We start from the raw sequence: 17,231 nt of genomic DNA on the forward strand, positions 1-17,231 counted from the left end.
ACAATAGACCACTGTATATCTAATTAAATGTCAATGCATCGTAACACTATTCATAGAGAAACGTGTCTGGGAGCCGCATTTTCCTTTTTTATTTTACCCAAATGGTTTTCAAGCCTAATTGGGACTTAAAATATTTTAAAAACAGGTAATGTATAATTTTAATTGCATAAAGGGATTCTCCATCTCGACTCCTGACCTACTCGGACGTTGAAGTCTCTTTAATCCCATATTCATACGGTATACATATAATTGCCCCGACAACCAAAATAAATGAAGCATTGAATTGTTTTTCATTGGATCGGTGGGAGTGACACCATGATTAAAAGTAGAAATCACCATTAAAGTAAGTAGAATTTAATGACTTGCATTTTATGGCTTACTTGCTCTCGATCGTGCACAAAGTCCACAAAAACCTATTATCTTTCAGACATTTCAGTGCAAACATTACGTAGTCTATACTGTATAACTAAGGTAGTTTTATGATGTAATTGTGGGGAAAGTTGATCTGTAACTATTCATTATTTATCACAATGGTAAAAAACTCAATACACTGTTAAATTCACAGTTAATACTAACCGTTACCCACGGGCTTCCCCCGTTTGACTTCATAAGTACTGCATTAGTAGAACCAAAGATTACATATGCTGTAGAACTATTGATTGGTTAAGTTAAGCTGAAATAGACAAAACAGAGTTCAGTAATACAAAGAAATAATCACACCTGGTTTTAATAAGGTAATACATTGAAAGAATAACATAAAATTAAGGACAGTTGAGGTATTTTTAACATCAGGTATATAAAACGTTCCCTTTGGAAAGCAATTACGTACGACCTTAAAGGGTAATTAATGAAATAATAGATAGTTTTGCGCAAGTTTTCTCGTCATGACGAACATTTTAAGTCTGTATGGTTTATGAGGGTGTAGTTTTCTCAAAAGTTCATGGGTACTTTGGCCTTTACAGTATTACGATACAACTTATTCACCAAAACGAAATTCTCACAGATCTAAAGAAACCTCAAAGTTGTTTATTCATCTTCATTTACCAAAATGTTGCGTACCTTCAGAAATACATATGCACTTCTTTTTGTTCTCATAAAATTTGCTTTATGAACCAAAATAACTGACAGGATATGTTACTTGCCAGGTCATCAGAAGTTTTACAGTTACATTGCGGTAAAATACAATATCTTTTAACGGTTTGAAACTAGACTCAGCAGTCTCTGTATTATGGGCTTTCACTAAACGATCCAGGCTGAAGATCTAACTAATATTAGTCAGTAACATAACACTCATCTCATTCATTCAACACAGATGATTCACTTATCTTGTCCTTAAAGTAAGTATCCTGGTATATCGGCGTTGTAAATGTGTGATCGAAACATAATGTAAGGTTGCATTTTTTCCTGACCTTTGAAGATGAATACCCCAAATTCAATTTAAAAGACACCTCAAATTTCAAACGATTAACTTAATTTGAATTTAGAACACCAATAAGTTATAGTGTTAGTAATGATATGTGATGGAATATGTGATGAGCTATGGTAGTTTCCCAGTTATTTTACTAAGGTACATTCTATTTGTTCCCAATACTAAACAACCTTTAATAATAAAACTAACTACTTACAAATTAGAGCGTACAGCCTCAACTAGCTATTCCGTGGTTTATTGCGTCCCTACTTTTTTTCTTATCTAACTCATTTTATTTGCTGGAAGTATACGAGTCTATTCACGACAAACGTTTGTAAACAACTAGTTATATTACAGTTCATATCTTATAGCTCACCTTGACAACAATGTTGTCAAACAATGTTATTGCAGGCATTTCATTTAAACATAAAATATCTTGACCTACATCGTCCCATAAACGCAAATCGCTTTGCGCAGATAATACTTATTTCAAATTATAAAAGGTTCCAAACCCCAGTTGACCCCTCCAACAGCATAGTGTTCAAAGTAGGCTATGACATGGTAAACCTAACCATACGGACTAAGTGACCCATATGTTAACACTACAGAGTATTTGTCATATACATTATCCACCCTTGCAAATGAGAGCAGGCTATGAGGCCAATGGGTCCATGATCGGCTTCATTGCCTCACTAGGCAGACAGCCGGTGCCTCGTTAAACACAGTTGCGATACCGGATAATTAGACACTTAACACGTTAATATTTGCCCAACATGTGCCCAAGTATATAAACCTGGGCCCCCGACAACACTGCACTCACTTCCATCATCATCATCAACATGAACTCTCTGGTAAGTTGGCTGCCACCCTTTACTTCACTAACGTAGACTTTTCGTAAACGTTAAAAAAACCTTTAACCGTGGTTTGTAACATTAACTAGGGTTTTGTAACCAGGCAAATCGTATAAAGTGTTTCTTGTAAAGTGAATAGTTAGTTGATGAAATTATTTTCATGTTTTCGAAGCTTAAGATTTGTTTAAATAGCCTACAGTAAGTAGGCTCTTAATTGTATTTTCTGAATGCATGTGAGCTTAGTCCAATTAGTCTAGAAGGCTTCCTCTACTGTAAAAATGTTCTCTATTATTTTACGGTAAAAAGCTTAGAAGACGCGTTCAAGATCCATAGCATTATATTCACTAGAAGTAGTTATTATTGATCCCGGTAGTTATTGGTTGATAAATCGGTTTTTATTTCTTTTATTTATAAGTTGTAAACGTCTAACTTATTTAATGATACATACTCAAACGTACTCCACACTGCATAGACACTTTATCCACTTACCTAGCATTAGTAACTAAGCATGACAGCTACACAACCAAATATACAACCAATGTATTAGTTTTAGAATGCTTTATCAACGGTTTGGTTGAATAAAATTACTTAAACACTATTTACCTTGCTAACAACCTTATTAAAACGTACGTAGTAAGACCTCCTTTTATACTTAAGTAAATTGTATGGGCAATGGCTAGAAATAAATTTTAATAGTTCAAATCTTTTGGCATATTAGGTAAGAAGTAAGTAAAACATGGTTGTTGTTATAAATTAATATACATTTTTAGCGCCAAATGCATTATAAAACTGTCAAAATCACTTATCAGTTGAATAATGCGTATCAGTTGTATTTTCTTATAACTGCATAGTTTCTTTCTGGAGGACAGATATGCTCTATGAACTATAGTCAGGCATAACCTATAACCATAGATTGCGCTTTACTCTTTCACATGAAAACTCATTTTTGCAACAAAAGTAGTATGCCTTTAAATCCTAATTACTCTTGAAGTCGTACCTTGTAGATTGTACTTAGATGGTGGAATATATATGTCTCTTGTTGCTTTATTATATTGTTTTAAAACATTATTTATAGATTGAAATAGCAAGGTTTTCTAAAATATTTACTAATAAAATATCAAGAGTTCTGTTCCGTCAATGGATTTCAAAGCAGTGTCTAATGCATGTATTTGATTGATAAGGCAGTGATTTTGTTCCGCAATGAATGATATGACTAATTTGTACTTGCCACTTATCCAGTAAAAATTAGTAAAATATAGAATATATTAGATATCTTGTTTTACATTTGTAGTGCACACTTTGCCTAGGAACTCTTGTTTCGAAGTTTTATAGGTTTGAGATGTCATAAAAATGTCAACATCTTTTAAAACTAATTTTATTAGATTTTTTGGTTACAGAATATTTACCTGCCTGAAAAACGATATTATATGTATTTGTTCTCGGTCAACACAAATGCCATCTAAATATGTAAATAATAATAATATACAAACTAACATAAAAAAAAACATAAGATATCACATACTTGTTACCATAAACTAAATGTGTTATTTTTAAAACTTAAAAATGTTGATACATATCAATTAAATCCAGAAGCATATTTTAAAATGTGACACATAATTCATGCATACCTAACAGTCGTAAAAAGAGTTAAATTAAAATCCATTGGTATATTTATTTTTATACAGCTTTGCTCTTTTAGGTATAGTTTTGAATAATCTATGCAGTAGCTAATGGTATTTTTATAGATTTTTAGTTATGTGGGCTTGGAGAGGACTTGTTGTAAATCGTGCATTTAAATTAACTCAACCCTTAACTATGCTTGTGTAGAAAGTATCATTGAAAGTATCATACTTAGTGTAGATTTAGCTTACAAACCTTCAGCGTTCTGGTTATGAGATCATTTTATTAGAATTAATTTACGGATAAACATATGCAAGTTTTGTTGTCTCTTTACTTTATTCCATTCAAGATTTTGAGGATTGCATATAACGTCATCGTTACACAATAATGTATTTTTCCAGGCCGTGATCTTTCTGGTGGTCGTAGCTCAGGTCCTAGGGGCTCCCAGCTACCACGGACCCGAGGCCAAGCCTGTGGTGTTGCCTAGCGGACACTTGGCAGACACCCATGAAGTGGCGGCCCTCAAGAGTCTGCACCTGGGTGCGTTGTCACAGGCCGGAACCCACGGCCACGGCGACCATCATGACGACGGCGACCACGGACACAGCGGCGCTGCCTATCATGGACCTCACGCTCTACCCAAGGTATACATTCAAACACCTTAAGGTTTTATTTTGAAATTATTTCATTCAAGCATGACTAAAAACTCTCTTCGTACAATTATTCCAAGACTTATACCCAGACTCTTGAAAGAACAGGATACTTATACTGTATAGCTCTCTACAGGGATGCAGTATGTCGAATATGCGTTAAAATGAATTTTAATACAGTTAAATATTTAAAATCTCAAGGTCTATTCGCTGAAGTTAAATCCCTCCAAAGATTTTTCACACGTGTATTCTCTTATGTCAATATTAGTTGAAGTTTTGTGTCCCTGTGTTATAGTGTCACTGATTTCAATGTATGATGTATATTATTGAAGTTTTGTTTTCGTGCCAGGTGTTACCGGACGGTCACTTAGCCGACACTCATGACGTAGCTGCCGCCAAGGAAGCTCACCTCGCCGCCCTGGCCGAGGCTAAGAGCAAGAACCCTGGTGGAGACTACAGCGAGACATCTTACGACAGCCACAGCCACCACGTGACCACTGACAGTCATCACGGCCAGTCGTACCACGGACCCCTCGCCAAGCCCGTGGTCCTCCCCTCAGGTCATCTCGCAGACACCCACGAGGTCGCCGCTGCCAAGGGAGCTCATCTGGAGGCCGTCGCCGCACAACACCACTAGTCACTCACTCACTGTTGCCATATGACAAGACCATCTGTATATAACCATTAAAATATTATGATCATAAGCTGTGTATTTCTTGGTGATCGATTTCATTTTCAACCTTTTCCCCTTTGATTTGTTATAATGTAAGGTTTATAGATAAAATGAGAAAATGGTGGAAATGGAAATGGTCAAAACGGTTAAATTGCTCTGGCATCATTTTTTTTGTATAATCACTTAAATTTTGAGTTTATATACCAGTGCTTCATAATTGGTGTAAGTTTAAAACGGTAAAATATTTAAGTAGGGTGTTTATAGTTTGCTAAAATATGCATTACAGTATATTTGCACAATTCAGAATAATACGATACTATTTGTCATACTTTTGTCTCGCATCTTCCTTGACATATTACCGCATGAATGTCATACTGTACATGGCGTGTCAATAAAACCACGCATGCTATTTCTGTTTTATAATTATGCCCTAATAATTTTAATTCTAGATCTTCCTTAAATCGTTAGTTACATCAATTCTTGAAAATAATTGTAGTATTATTAGTTGTGATTAATGATTAAAATACGCCATCACAAATACATAAAAGAGGGTTAAGAAAACCCCATTTTTAAATTAATTTTATAGCTTCTTACCTAAACAGGTTTACCTATAGGTTCTAACGGTAAACAGTATTTTTTCTAATCAGTTTTAACTTGTGTGAGGGAATCTTTATCTAAAAATGGTATAGACCAAATTCAGTTGTTCTAGTGATTTGAATTTGTGATTCTTGAGTTTTATTTGAGTCTGTAAAGGCGATTTATAGGTAAGGAGTATTTACTAGGAAAGTAATGAATGTCCTTAATCTTTTGAAAACAAATTTATCTAATTAGTTTTCAAGAAGAGATAAATTAATAAAACTAATTCTGTTGGTAAATTATTCTACAAATCGTTGACTTTTGTGACCTCTCCACGAAGGCTCTGTCTCAATGGCGTTCATCAGAGCTTGGAGATGGGCGATTCTTGCCTGCATGACCTCTGCGGTATCGGCCAGATAGCCCGAAGGAAGCACCACTGGACTGGCCGTGGGTCCCGAGTAAGGAGCAGCGACAGTGAACGGGGACATTCTTCCACCTCCTGCTGCTGATAATGATGAGTGAACCTGGGTAACAGCAGTTGGGGGCTGTGATCTAAATGATTTGCTATCATGCGAGCCTTTCTGCAAGAGACTGTTGATTCCAAGAGCATATTGATTAAGAGCTATCGGTTCATGTATTTGTGAAGTTATCGTTGCTGCTGATGAACCATGAGTTGCCTTCAAGTTCGAGTTAGACTCTCCTGGATAACTCATTTGATGATTGAAACTAGAGTAAAGGGTGTTTTGTAGTGCTCGAACTCTTGCTGCATAGTCCTGAGCAGCTTTGGCTTGTTCAAGATAATATTTTGTGGATTGGATTTGGTATTTTCTTTCTTGTTCAATGCGGGATGAGACTTCATGTCTAGTAGCATCGTTAACGTATGACAAAGGATTTTGCAGTGAACTGTAATCTCTTAGATGAGGATAGTTGCCATCTTCGACATTATCATAGTCTTCCTCTGTCCCTCGAAACATGTTCAATGGTTGTGGATTTCTATACGAAGCTGAGAACGGTTTTTGAATAGTTGGAGCTGCAACGTTATACATTTCGAGATAACTCCAATTAGGTAAACTAAATCCATTGTGTGTTTGAGGAGACTTTTGCATGGTTTCTGTGTTGATTTTCTTGTGTTGATCGCTCTCCTGAGAACTTAGAGAATCCAAATTTCCAGATAAATGTTTGTTATTACTGAATATTGCTTGTGTGTAGCTGTCACCTAACGACTCATCGTACTGCATTGGATAATCAATAATGTTGTATGATGGCGTAGTAGATCTTGGGGCAGGAAGTACAGAATTGTCAATAACTTCGTCTTTAGTTGTGGTTGTTGATGGCTTCTCAGGATAAGAAGTTTGTCTCTCTTCCAAGGAATCGTCATAGTATTCTTCGGAAGAGGAAAAATTCTCAGAGCTCGTTGACGAGGAGGAGGCGTTAGAACTCACTTTGTCTCCGTATTCGCCTCTGATGGAAGATATGCAGAGAACAGCCATCGTGATGACACCCTGAAAATATGAAATCTGTGTTATCTAATACCTTACTACAAAATGATGGACTGGTACATTGTGGATAGAAGTACTGATTCTTGTTCAATTGCTTTTTGGAGTAAAAAAAGTATAACGTAATATATCTTGGGGAAAGTGGAACGTTGTTTGGTATAAAAACAATTATTTACTTTTTGTGTAAGCTTTTAACTGGGTATCGATTGTATTGTATAGTATGCATATACCCTTAAATTTGCCAAAACTCTAAATTTAAACACTAACTCATGTCCAGATCTTCAGAGGAAAAACGATTTTCAACAATTAAAATCACGTTAAAATCAGTTTAAAATGGATCAAATACGTAAATAAAACTTATTCAATTTACTCACTGTTTTTGCATATTAGTTACTGCAATAGTATCTAAATAATTTCATTACCATAGGTTACTTTTTAACTATTTTATATTTACCTACTCACTATTCAACCCTAATTTTAATATTACCATCGATATCATTTACTTAATTTAAAAAGTAAGTATTTAGATTTTTTGTTTGTAACATGATTTTTTGTCTTTGGCATCACAATAAATTTTAAACTATCACTAAATACATTTACTATAGTTTTATTTATGTTTAGTAAAACCAGTTTCACTTTAACCAAAAAATTTTAATATTCGTAAACATATGTAGGCCTACTGCAACATAATTCTCTTCGTCAATTTACTTAGATGTATTATACTCGTATATGAAATACCATTTGATTCCCTGTTGATTTAATTTTATATATAAGTAAATTTGTATAATGGTAAGTTATTACAAATTGTTTAACATAGACTAATCAGAGTATGCAAATCTGTTTCAAGTAACCATGTTTGTATTTTAGACATATACCTACTGTAAATTTTAAAACCAAAAATACATTCTAAAGATATATACGTACCCAGCATCTCATGATGACCAACAGACAGTTAGTGATGATGGAGATTGCAAGTCGCAGATTTATACCACTGAACATAGTTAATATTCAGCTAGGCTGGCCTCATAACCAGCAAACAGTGCAAGGAATTCGGAGATGTAATTATATTGAATAACCTCTGACTCCTACAGCATGCTTAGCAGGTTGGTATCGCCAAGCACAGTAAAGAAAATATTTACATCAAACATTGTGGGTGGATGCAAGCTTATAGGCCTCAAACGAACTAAGGATTTCCACTTTAGGGGACATTTAAAAATAAATATTAATATTGAAATAAAATACTGATAGTTAAAATACCCCCGCCGCAGCAAACCTGCCGACTAAGCGAATTTCCATTTGCCTGAATTGATCTTCAGTTAAATATATTTTAATAACATTAGGTTTAACGAGTACCTAGGTTTGCTGCTACAAGGAAACTAATTAAGTGTGTTTTTGAGTAAAATATTGATAGCTTAGTACAAAATAAATAAATTTGCCAAGTTTGATCAAAATATATCCATAAACAAGCAAACTACAACATTTGACAATATTCTCCATAAGAATAACATGGGAATTTTAAATTTACAATTTTTTTAATTTTCTCCGTTACTAATAATCGAACAAAAATACTTTTATATACTAAATTTTTTGTTTTTTCAAGCTCTTTAAAAACGTCTAAAGAGAAATCGGGAAATTTTGTGTTTTGAGGGTCAAAAGTGAGAAAAACCAATTTTTACCCCATAAAACCCCCCGTAAAGCCCCGTTCCCATGGTCCGATCGCTCTGGTTCGCGAACTCATTCAAGATTATCCCGCTTTACACCTTTAAACCAAATTTCATCAAAATCGGACAAAAATTACTCAAGTTATCGCGTTCACGGACGTATATATATATATATATATATATATATATATACGTCCGTGAACGCGATAACTTGAGTAATTTTTGTCCGATTTTGATGAAATTTGGTTTAAAGGTGTAAAGCGGACCTATATAAATATAAATTTGAACGAATGGTGTTTTTGGCCTCTGGGGACATCAAAATGAAAAAGAAAATCGGTCCCGGGTCTAGGTCTTACCGTGCCACCTACGGTAATAGCTACTTCCCTATAGGAAAATTCGCTAAAAACAACTAAAATTATTAGAAGATGATGTTAAGTTGACAGCTGAGTTTTTAAATACAGAAATTAAATCTAAAATGCAGAATACATTTTTAGGTTAACAATCGACCATAATTTAAACTGGAAAAAATACATAACAATAGCCTGAGCTCTGCTTGTTTCCAAATGCTTGTGTTAAGAGATAGAACTGTTTTAAAAATTAGATTAATGGTTTATTTTGCATATTTTTATTCCATAATGAAATATGGAAATGTGCTATGAATTCATCGGTTTTTTTGAGAAAAATATTCAAGTAAAAAAAAAATGGTTCGCATTATGGCATTCGCGGTCACGAGTCCCATGTAAGCCAACCTTTAAACGGTTAGTATTATAGAGCTTTCCCTCTCTTTATATACATTCATACTTACTGTTCTTTCAGAAGAATTTTGATCTTCTTTGTGGACAGCATCATTTACATGCATACAACACAAGGAGCAGAGACAATTTTGAATACCAAATACATAACTTAACAATCTATGAAAAATGTACCAGTTACATGGGTATGAAGTTTTTTAATAATCTACCTGCAAACATTAAAAGCCAAATCCGTTTAAAGACTTTTAAGAACACACAAAAAATTATCTTTTAAACCAAGTATTTTACTCTGTAAGTGACCTTTTACAAAATTAAACAGTATTATTATATGTAGCTATTATGTTCTAGACTCAGACAAAAATGTTCTGTAATTGTATTTTTAGGTTAAGATTGAATTGATAATATGTCACCAGTTTTATAGCTTAGCTAGGTACAAATGTTTTTATGTGACAATTAAGTGAATTTGAATGCATCTCTCTGTGGGTTCATCATTCACCAATCATAAACTACTCAAATTTAGGCTGAAATCTAAATGTTATGAAAAGATGGGTATCTTAAGAAACATTTATTCTATTTCATGATTTTTCAGTTACAACAATCCAAAACCTGCAATGATTGTATTTTCAGTGTTTACGTATCTAAAATGCTATTCGATCTTAATCCATACAATGCTGCAAAGCAAGAGTAAGTATCCCAACATCGTATTTGTCTTAAGGGTTTGGACTATTTAAAAATGGAACAAACAAACAAAAATTCCATCACACTAGTGATGTTTTTTATTTCTCTGTGGAAAGCGGTGTGAATATTTTTTTACAAAGACATATTTCCAGATGTTAACCCCTTAAATTCTTTATTAGCATATAATTTATCTTACTAATGAATCATAAGTCGTAAAGAAAGTTTTCCAAATAATTATTAATTTAATATTTATATGAATCCTTACAACCGTGGAAATTTCAAAGCCATACGATATCGGCTATACGTTATCAACCTAAATTAGCCTACTAGTGCAGTATATTATCTTGTTGTGCATTCTTCTGTTACAGTGCAACCCCGTCGTCAGTTATATTGGCTTTAAAGGTGAAGTTAATCTCCACTAAGACAAGGTTAAATAAACATAAGGATATCAAGTACGCATTCATCAAGCAGGATAAAGGGCAGATTTTATTTATCTCAGTAATATATTCAAACAGATCATAACTCTGCGTAAGTGAGCAGTGTAGATACAGTACATTAAGTGGCTGACATGGCTCGTGTGCACCTAGCAACGTATCACATGAAATGTGGCGCCGTCATAGTCGTAGTGTCTACCTGTCTTGTAAGGACGTACAGTAGTACAAATAACACAACTGTAATATGAACTGAGAAACGCTTGCTAATAACCTTTTTATTTATTTAATACACAAGTATTTTTATAATAACTACTATTCCAGTAATGTATTACATACAGTATATTTATTACATTGGTTTTCATGATGTGGATGTATTGTAATAATTTCTAAACGCTTACTAGCTTATCACTATCATATAAATATTTAATAAGTTTATTGTTTGTACACAATTTTACCAAAATGATTTGTTAGAAAAGGCAAACATAATTATTACTGATATTTTCATTTCAATGGTTTCCTAATATTAACCTTATTAATATAACGTTTTCGAAGTCTTTATATTTCAACTTTTAAAATACCTTGGATGTCGTATAGTAATAGCGATTCTGACTAAAAGTTAGTTGACTGCTTTATGTTTATGATGTAACAATATAAGCTGTAAAACAGTTTATACAATTTAAATTTAATCTACGAAGAAAAATCCTTTATTGACAGCCCATGTTTTTTTTATACTCACAGAACGGACAGATAGTCAATTTGTTCCGCTATTTGCATTATTGTAACCTTGTTAGTTTTACATCAACTTATTTGTCGTCAACATACTAAGATATGATTTGGTGCAGTATTATTACGCGTTACAATCAAACTGAAGCCAGTAGTAGTGTGATGAAACCGGCTGCAGTCAGCTTAAGCATGCAGCTAGATCGTTAAGCTTCAACCATGACATGGTACGATACCAACAAACGGTTCTGTTATTGCAGCTGCACATGCAACATTAACTACTGGACATTCCAATATAAACGGGAGCCTTAGACTAAGCTGGTGTCGCAAGATGGCCACAGTTGTGGCGATATCTATGAACGTGTGCGGTTGAATAATTTCATCATCAACAAATTGGATGTCACGGGTGACTGGGTGGTTTGCCAACGGCCTGTATCAGACAGTGGCCGGTGGGTGGCGAGTCACCAGTAAATCATTGTCAGTATAACCACTTCGTGCCACTCGTTGAACCATGCGGAATCTTATAAGGCTAGTGGGGTAAATGCAGTTAAAAGAAAGTGTTTCATTAAGAAATAATATAGCTTTGCAGAAATAAGAACTAAATAAAATGTTGAAAAGAATATAGCCTTTTATATTGCTTTGGGAATTGTATACTTTACATGGTGTTCCGTAAGTAAAAAACAAAACTCCAGGACAAGGTTCCGTGGGTCAAAATAAAGATAAAATCAAGAATAACATTTTTTACAAAGTCGCTTCGTTAAATAGATACCCGCCATTTTGTTTTTTTTTCACATAAACATTTTTATCTTTGAGTTTTTTCAACTGATCATTACGAAACTTTGGTATGTATATTGAGGTAAAACAGACCTACGTCAGAAAACAAATTATCATAATCCAATTGAAAGTTTCAAAACGGCAGCCGTTTTATTTATTTTTTATATTTCAAACTGCAAAAAATGGCAAATTTTTTAACAATGTCATAAAATTCTCTTCCAGCGTACCCTAAAAGTTTATCAATATTTATATTTATTTTAATATTACTAATTGGTACCATCTCGTCCATATGATAACTTAACAAGGGTTGAGGAATTCAAAGCAAGTAGCCTGCATTGCCAGACTTGGTTTGTGTTTTAAGATCAAACCTTTTTAGTAATATGATAATTCTCTTACAATAAGTTCAATCATTCTGCAATCATCCACATTTTAACCAAGAGGTTGATCCCAGACCTCCCGGTGTGGGTTGGACCACAAATTTGGGGGGCTGCTGATTTAATTTTACATTAGTTTTTAAAGTATCTTTGATAAAGATTATATAAAAGAGTGCGGCGCATTGCGCTGATAGGACCCATTGTCATATATATTCTCTGTTATTGAAATTGAGTATTGGTACTGGTAAATGTACATTGATGTTGACTCCCTTAACTTTATTTTATTTAACCTATCGTAAGCTATTGTATTTGGATGCACCTAAAAATAATGCACTTATAAAATACTTAACAATAATATAGCCTTTATTGTTACTGTAATGATTTTATTTGTTTTTATCAGTGCTGCATTCCGGCGGCAGCGTGTGGTTTCCAAGCTTCCTGTGCCTTGAGTAGGGCTGAGAGATGAGCAGCCCTCAATGCCGCAATTTCTGGGGTGTCAGCCAGATAGCCCGACGGTAGTACCATGAGCATGGCCAAAGGTCCGTTGTAAGGAACACTTCCAGCTGCATCTAATGATCCACCTTGTACTTGACTACTGTGCCAGTACCTCCTGGAGGAAGGTAGTTCTGGCTGTTGCCTTCCAGGGAGTTGGAACCAGGGGAAGGATAGTCGTATCCTTCACTGTTTGCGGATGATGATCCACCTTGTACTTGACTACCACTTGTGCCAGTACCTCCTGGAGGAAGGTAGTTCTGGCTGTTGCCTTCCAGGGAGTTGGAACCAGGGGAAGGATAGTCGTATCCGTCACTGTTTGCGGATGATGATCCACCTTGTACTTGACTACCACTTGTTCCAGTACCTCCTGGAGGAAGGTAGTTCTGGCTGTTGCCTTCCAGAGACTCGGAACCAGGTTGAGGATAGTTGTATCCGTTATTTGTACCTTCAACTCCCTTGTTGGTGCTCATCTGAGACCACAAAGACTTTGCCTTGTCCAAGGCTGCGAGATGAGCGGCTCTAGCGGCAGATACATCCGCAGTGTCGGCGATGTGGCCATCCGGCAGCACCATCAACATAGCCACGGGGCCGCGATATCTGCTGTCATAGTCCATGGACACTGGAGGGTAGCCACTACCACTGCCTGGTATGGAGTCACCTCCTTTACCAGTGTTGAACGGGACATCTGGAGACTCCTTTGGGTAACCCTCTGCTTGCACGTTTGGGAGCAAAATTGCAAGAACAGCGAAGCAAACTTGATTCTGAAATTTAAAATAGATCCATAGAATATAAACTGTCATATATCATAATCATAAATAATTATTTCAATACGCATAAACCTTTTTAACTCATTACCTGTATAAGCCCCTTAAGTAAGTATCGTTGGACAACATGTCATCCAATTCGATAATGCTTCTTTTGATTTAAACAAACATTTAAATAAAAACCTACCATTTTTAGGAGATATGGCAGTGAAATAATGATTTTTTTCAAAAAAGTAATTTTTTTAAGTTTGGCTATTATTTATTATTTATAATGCTGAAAAAAATAAAAAAATTTAGTTTTTTAGTTTGTAAACTATATTTAGAAAAATACAGAAAATAGTTTTGAAAAATCCGGTGATTGACGTATTTCAATAATAAGACATAAAATAAAAATGTAATAATAATAATTATTATTATTAATATAATAATTAAGTAATAATTACATAATAATATAATAAATAATAATAAAATGATCTAATGAACATGTAAATTGATACATAACTTAAAAATAAGTAACACCATGGCTACACTACCCAGTTAAACTTTTAAAGTGCGATTCCAGCAAATCAGATTTTTAACATTTGTTACTTCTAAATTTATCTTCAAAACAATTTATGCTACATGATTCAAATTTTAACCAAGTGTTTAGAATGTTATTATCTAAATAATTAGGTAGAATTGTAAATGTATGTCTATTCTAAAGTGAATTTTTTTGTATTTTCATAGAAAACCAATTTCTTTTTTTTTTACAAAATGACCCATAAAAAGTAATAAATCAAGACACATTTATAATTCTACCTAAATATTTAAAGGCGAATTATTCCCTGCAAACTGACGGTTTAATGATTAAAATCAAATAATTAGAACTGAAGTTATATCAAATTTAGTTAATGGCCTAAAAAAAACATTACAAAAAATACTAAGAATGTACTTAACCAAAAGATTTCATTTTAACTACGTTTATACGTATTCTTATGCCTATAAAAAAACATGGTATAAGTTGGAAAGTGATAATGTTAAGGAAGATAGCATTTTCAATGACATATCCCCCAAGAAGAAACAATCTGTAAATATTTAATTTTACTAAAGGTAATCAAAAGGATATTTGAATGTTTAATTTTCGAATGTTAACGTGTTTACAAACTCTATCATGGTAAAGGGTAAAAAACAGAAAATAATTGATTTTTAGGTCTTACCATGTTGTTTAGTTGAAGATGTTATCGACAGCGGGTTGAATGCTGCTATGATTCGTCTATCTGCGACTGTCTGCTATAAAACTGTCTTGATTGCCGTGATAAAGGGCAATTCTTCAGCTGGAGGAGCTACATAATGTCTATGCAAATGCAATGTTGCCATTTCTAAACCGATGAATTAAAATAGTTTGTCAAGGGTGAGGGAAAACTGCTGAATATATTGTTGAAGTGAATTTATGGAAACCACCTCTTTTATTCGACAACTTGTACATCTCAACTCGATATCTGAAAATATATACTTGTCGACAAAAAAACCTCGCAAAATTTATGTTTTTATTTTCAATAAGTGTACCAGCTTCCTCTAGCCATTCTAATGATTCGCAATAAGAACATAAGAAAACAATAAATGTTGTTATTTACCTGTGCTACACAAGTCCCAGTAAATCACCAAAATATTTAATGTTTCGGTTTTAGCTAGATAGTGGTTAGTTATGCAATAGAGAATTTGTTATCTTTTACATAACTGAATGGTAAATGGTTGCCCTGAAGACATTGATAACATATCAGGGGCAGTGAATTTGGCGGTGGCCGCGACAGAGGAAGAGTGGCGATGGAGTGTGACAAGTAAGTGGACCGCAGCGACGACAAGCCACTTACTGGGCTATCAGACAGCGGCTAGCAGGAAACTGTCAGCACTATCTGCTGGGAAAAGGTATACAGAGCTATGTGCACATATAGAAAAGATGTCCGATTTGTCTACTATTAGAAATATTAATTAAACAATTATGGTGTATAAGTGGTTTCATTGACCGTTGGATAGAAATTATACATCCTATATTCTATAATGATCAGCCGTAGCCTATTTTTGTTCAACAAGTGTGATAGTATATTTGTTTGATACCGTCGAAACCAATATTTTCTCCATTAGTTTTAGTGACTGAATTAGTTAGAGCTAGTTAGAGAGTTAGAGAGTGAGTTAGAGTGAGTTAGTTAGAGAGAGAGATCAGTATTCACATAAGCACACTGTGTTATTGGCTTGATATATAAATAATAATGGAGCAGAGGACAGTTCAATATCGTGCTCTGGCTATACTTTAATGATAGTGAGATTGTCACAGGTATACAATGATCATTTCGTAACAATTTCAATTTTCCCAACCCAAGTGCTGTTCATCGTAGGAATGCAAATGAAATTGTATGTACAATTTTATAAATAGTGCTTTCACATAAAAGTAGTAACAACTGGTATGCCTAATACTGTGTATACTATTTTATAGAGGTTATTTTTTGGGACATCTCATGTCCTGTCCGGTCCCAAGATCTAACGGTTTGTGGTTTTAAGTTATGGGGCTACCTTGAGATCAAACTTTTTGTGACGAAACGTCACACACTTGTTGGTTTGTGGAATTGTATAACCAATGGGGTTGCTGCAGTACAATCCTGTTCGAAGTGGATGTAAGACTTCTACGTAATGTCTTCTATGCATGAAAATGGCATTACTATGTATAAACTTTGAACACTTCATCAATTAATTGCAAGTATTATCAGCTTAGTAGTAATTTTAATGATTAAACTGTTAGGTCTATTAATTACAACTAATTAATTACATTTTTATAAGTATCGCTTGGTTAACTTCTGTTTTATCCTTTCCAACATTTTTGTGAAAATACATTTCAATAAATGTTTACCTACAGTTTCAATGAAAAAAATGGGGATTTTAAATATGTTTTCAGTGAGCTTTAATTTCTTTCTTTATGCAATTGTTGGAACTATTTGCAGGCCAACTCATTTACATTCACTGTACGTCTGAATACCGACAGTACTCTCCGCTCTACTTTCCCTGGCAAGTTTCCTGCAATTAATTGAGGTCTTTATGATCCTGACTGCCGAATCTCAGGTGATGTGTTTGGAAATTCACCATCATTACTAGATTCCAAAACAGTAGCACATTATAATATTAGAAGGGTGATATACATCCCTTAGAGCACCCTTCTATATGCCCTGATTTTATAATCAATATTATTTTCCATGCCAGTTCATAGCAAATGCTTACAGAAAATGTGATTGGCCTGATGTAAAGGGCCTACAAATTTTAATTTAAGTTATTAAATT

General features: G+C 34.2%; 1 protein-coding gene across 1 annotated transcript in view; it reads left to right on the top strand.

Annotated features, from left to right (window-relative positions):
* The first annotated feature begins 2,220 nt into the window (after nt 1–2,220).
* Nucleotides 2,221–17,231, top strand: part of LOC128994649 (uncharacterized) — a 29,476-nt gene continuing 14,465 nt past the window's right edge. Inside the window, exons 1-5 of the mRNA XM_054419336.1 lie at nt 2,221–2,259; nt 4,281–4,523; nt 4,879–5,165; nt 13,524–13,808; nt 15,687–15,743. Coding sequence (XP_054275311.1) covers nt 2,248–2,259; nt 4,281–4,523; nt 4,879–5,165; nt 13,524–13,808; nt 15,687–15,743 — 884 coding nt within the window. The 5' untranslated portion in view covers nt 2,221–2,247. The remainder of the gene's footprint in view (nt 2,260–4,280; nt 4,524–4,878; nt 5,166–13,523; nt 13,809–15,686; nt 15,744–17,231) is intronic.

Source organism: Macrosteles quadrilineatus, unplaced genomic scaffold, assembly GCF_028750875.1.
Source record: "Macrosteles quadrilineatus isolate MER2022 unplaced genomic scaffold, UCM_ALF_1.0 Scaffold_1__1_contigs__length_201487025, whole genome shotgun sequence".
Lineage (NCBI taxonomy): Eukaryota > Metazoa > Arthropoda > Insecta > Hemiptera > Cicadellidae > Macrosteles > Macrosteles quadrilineatus.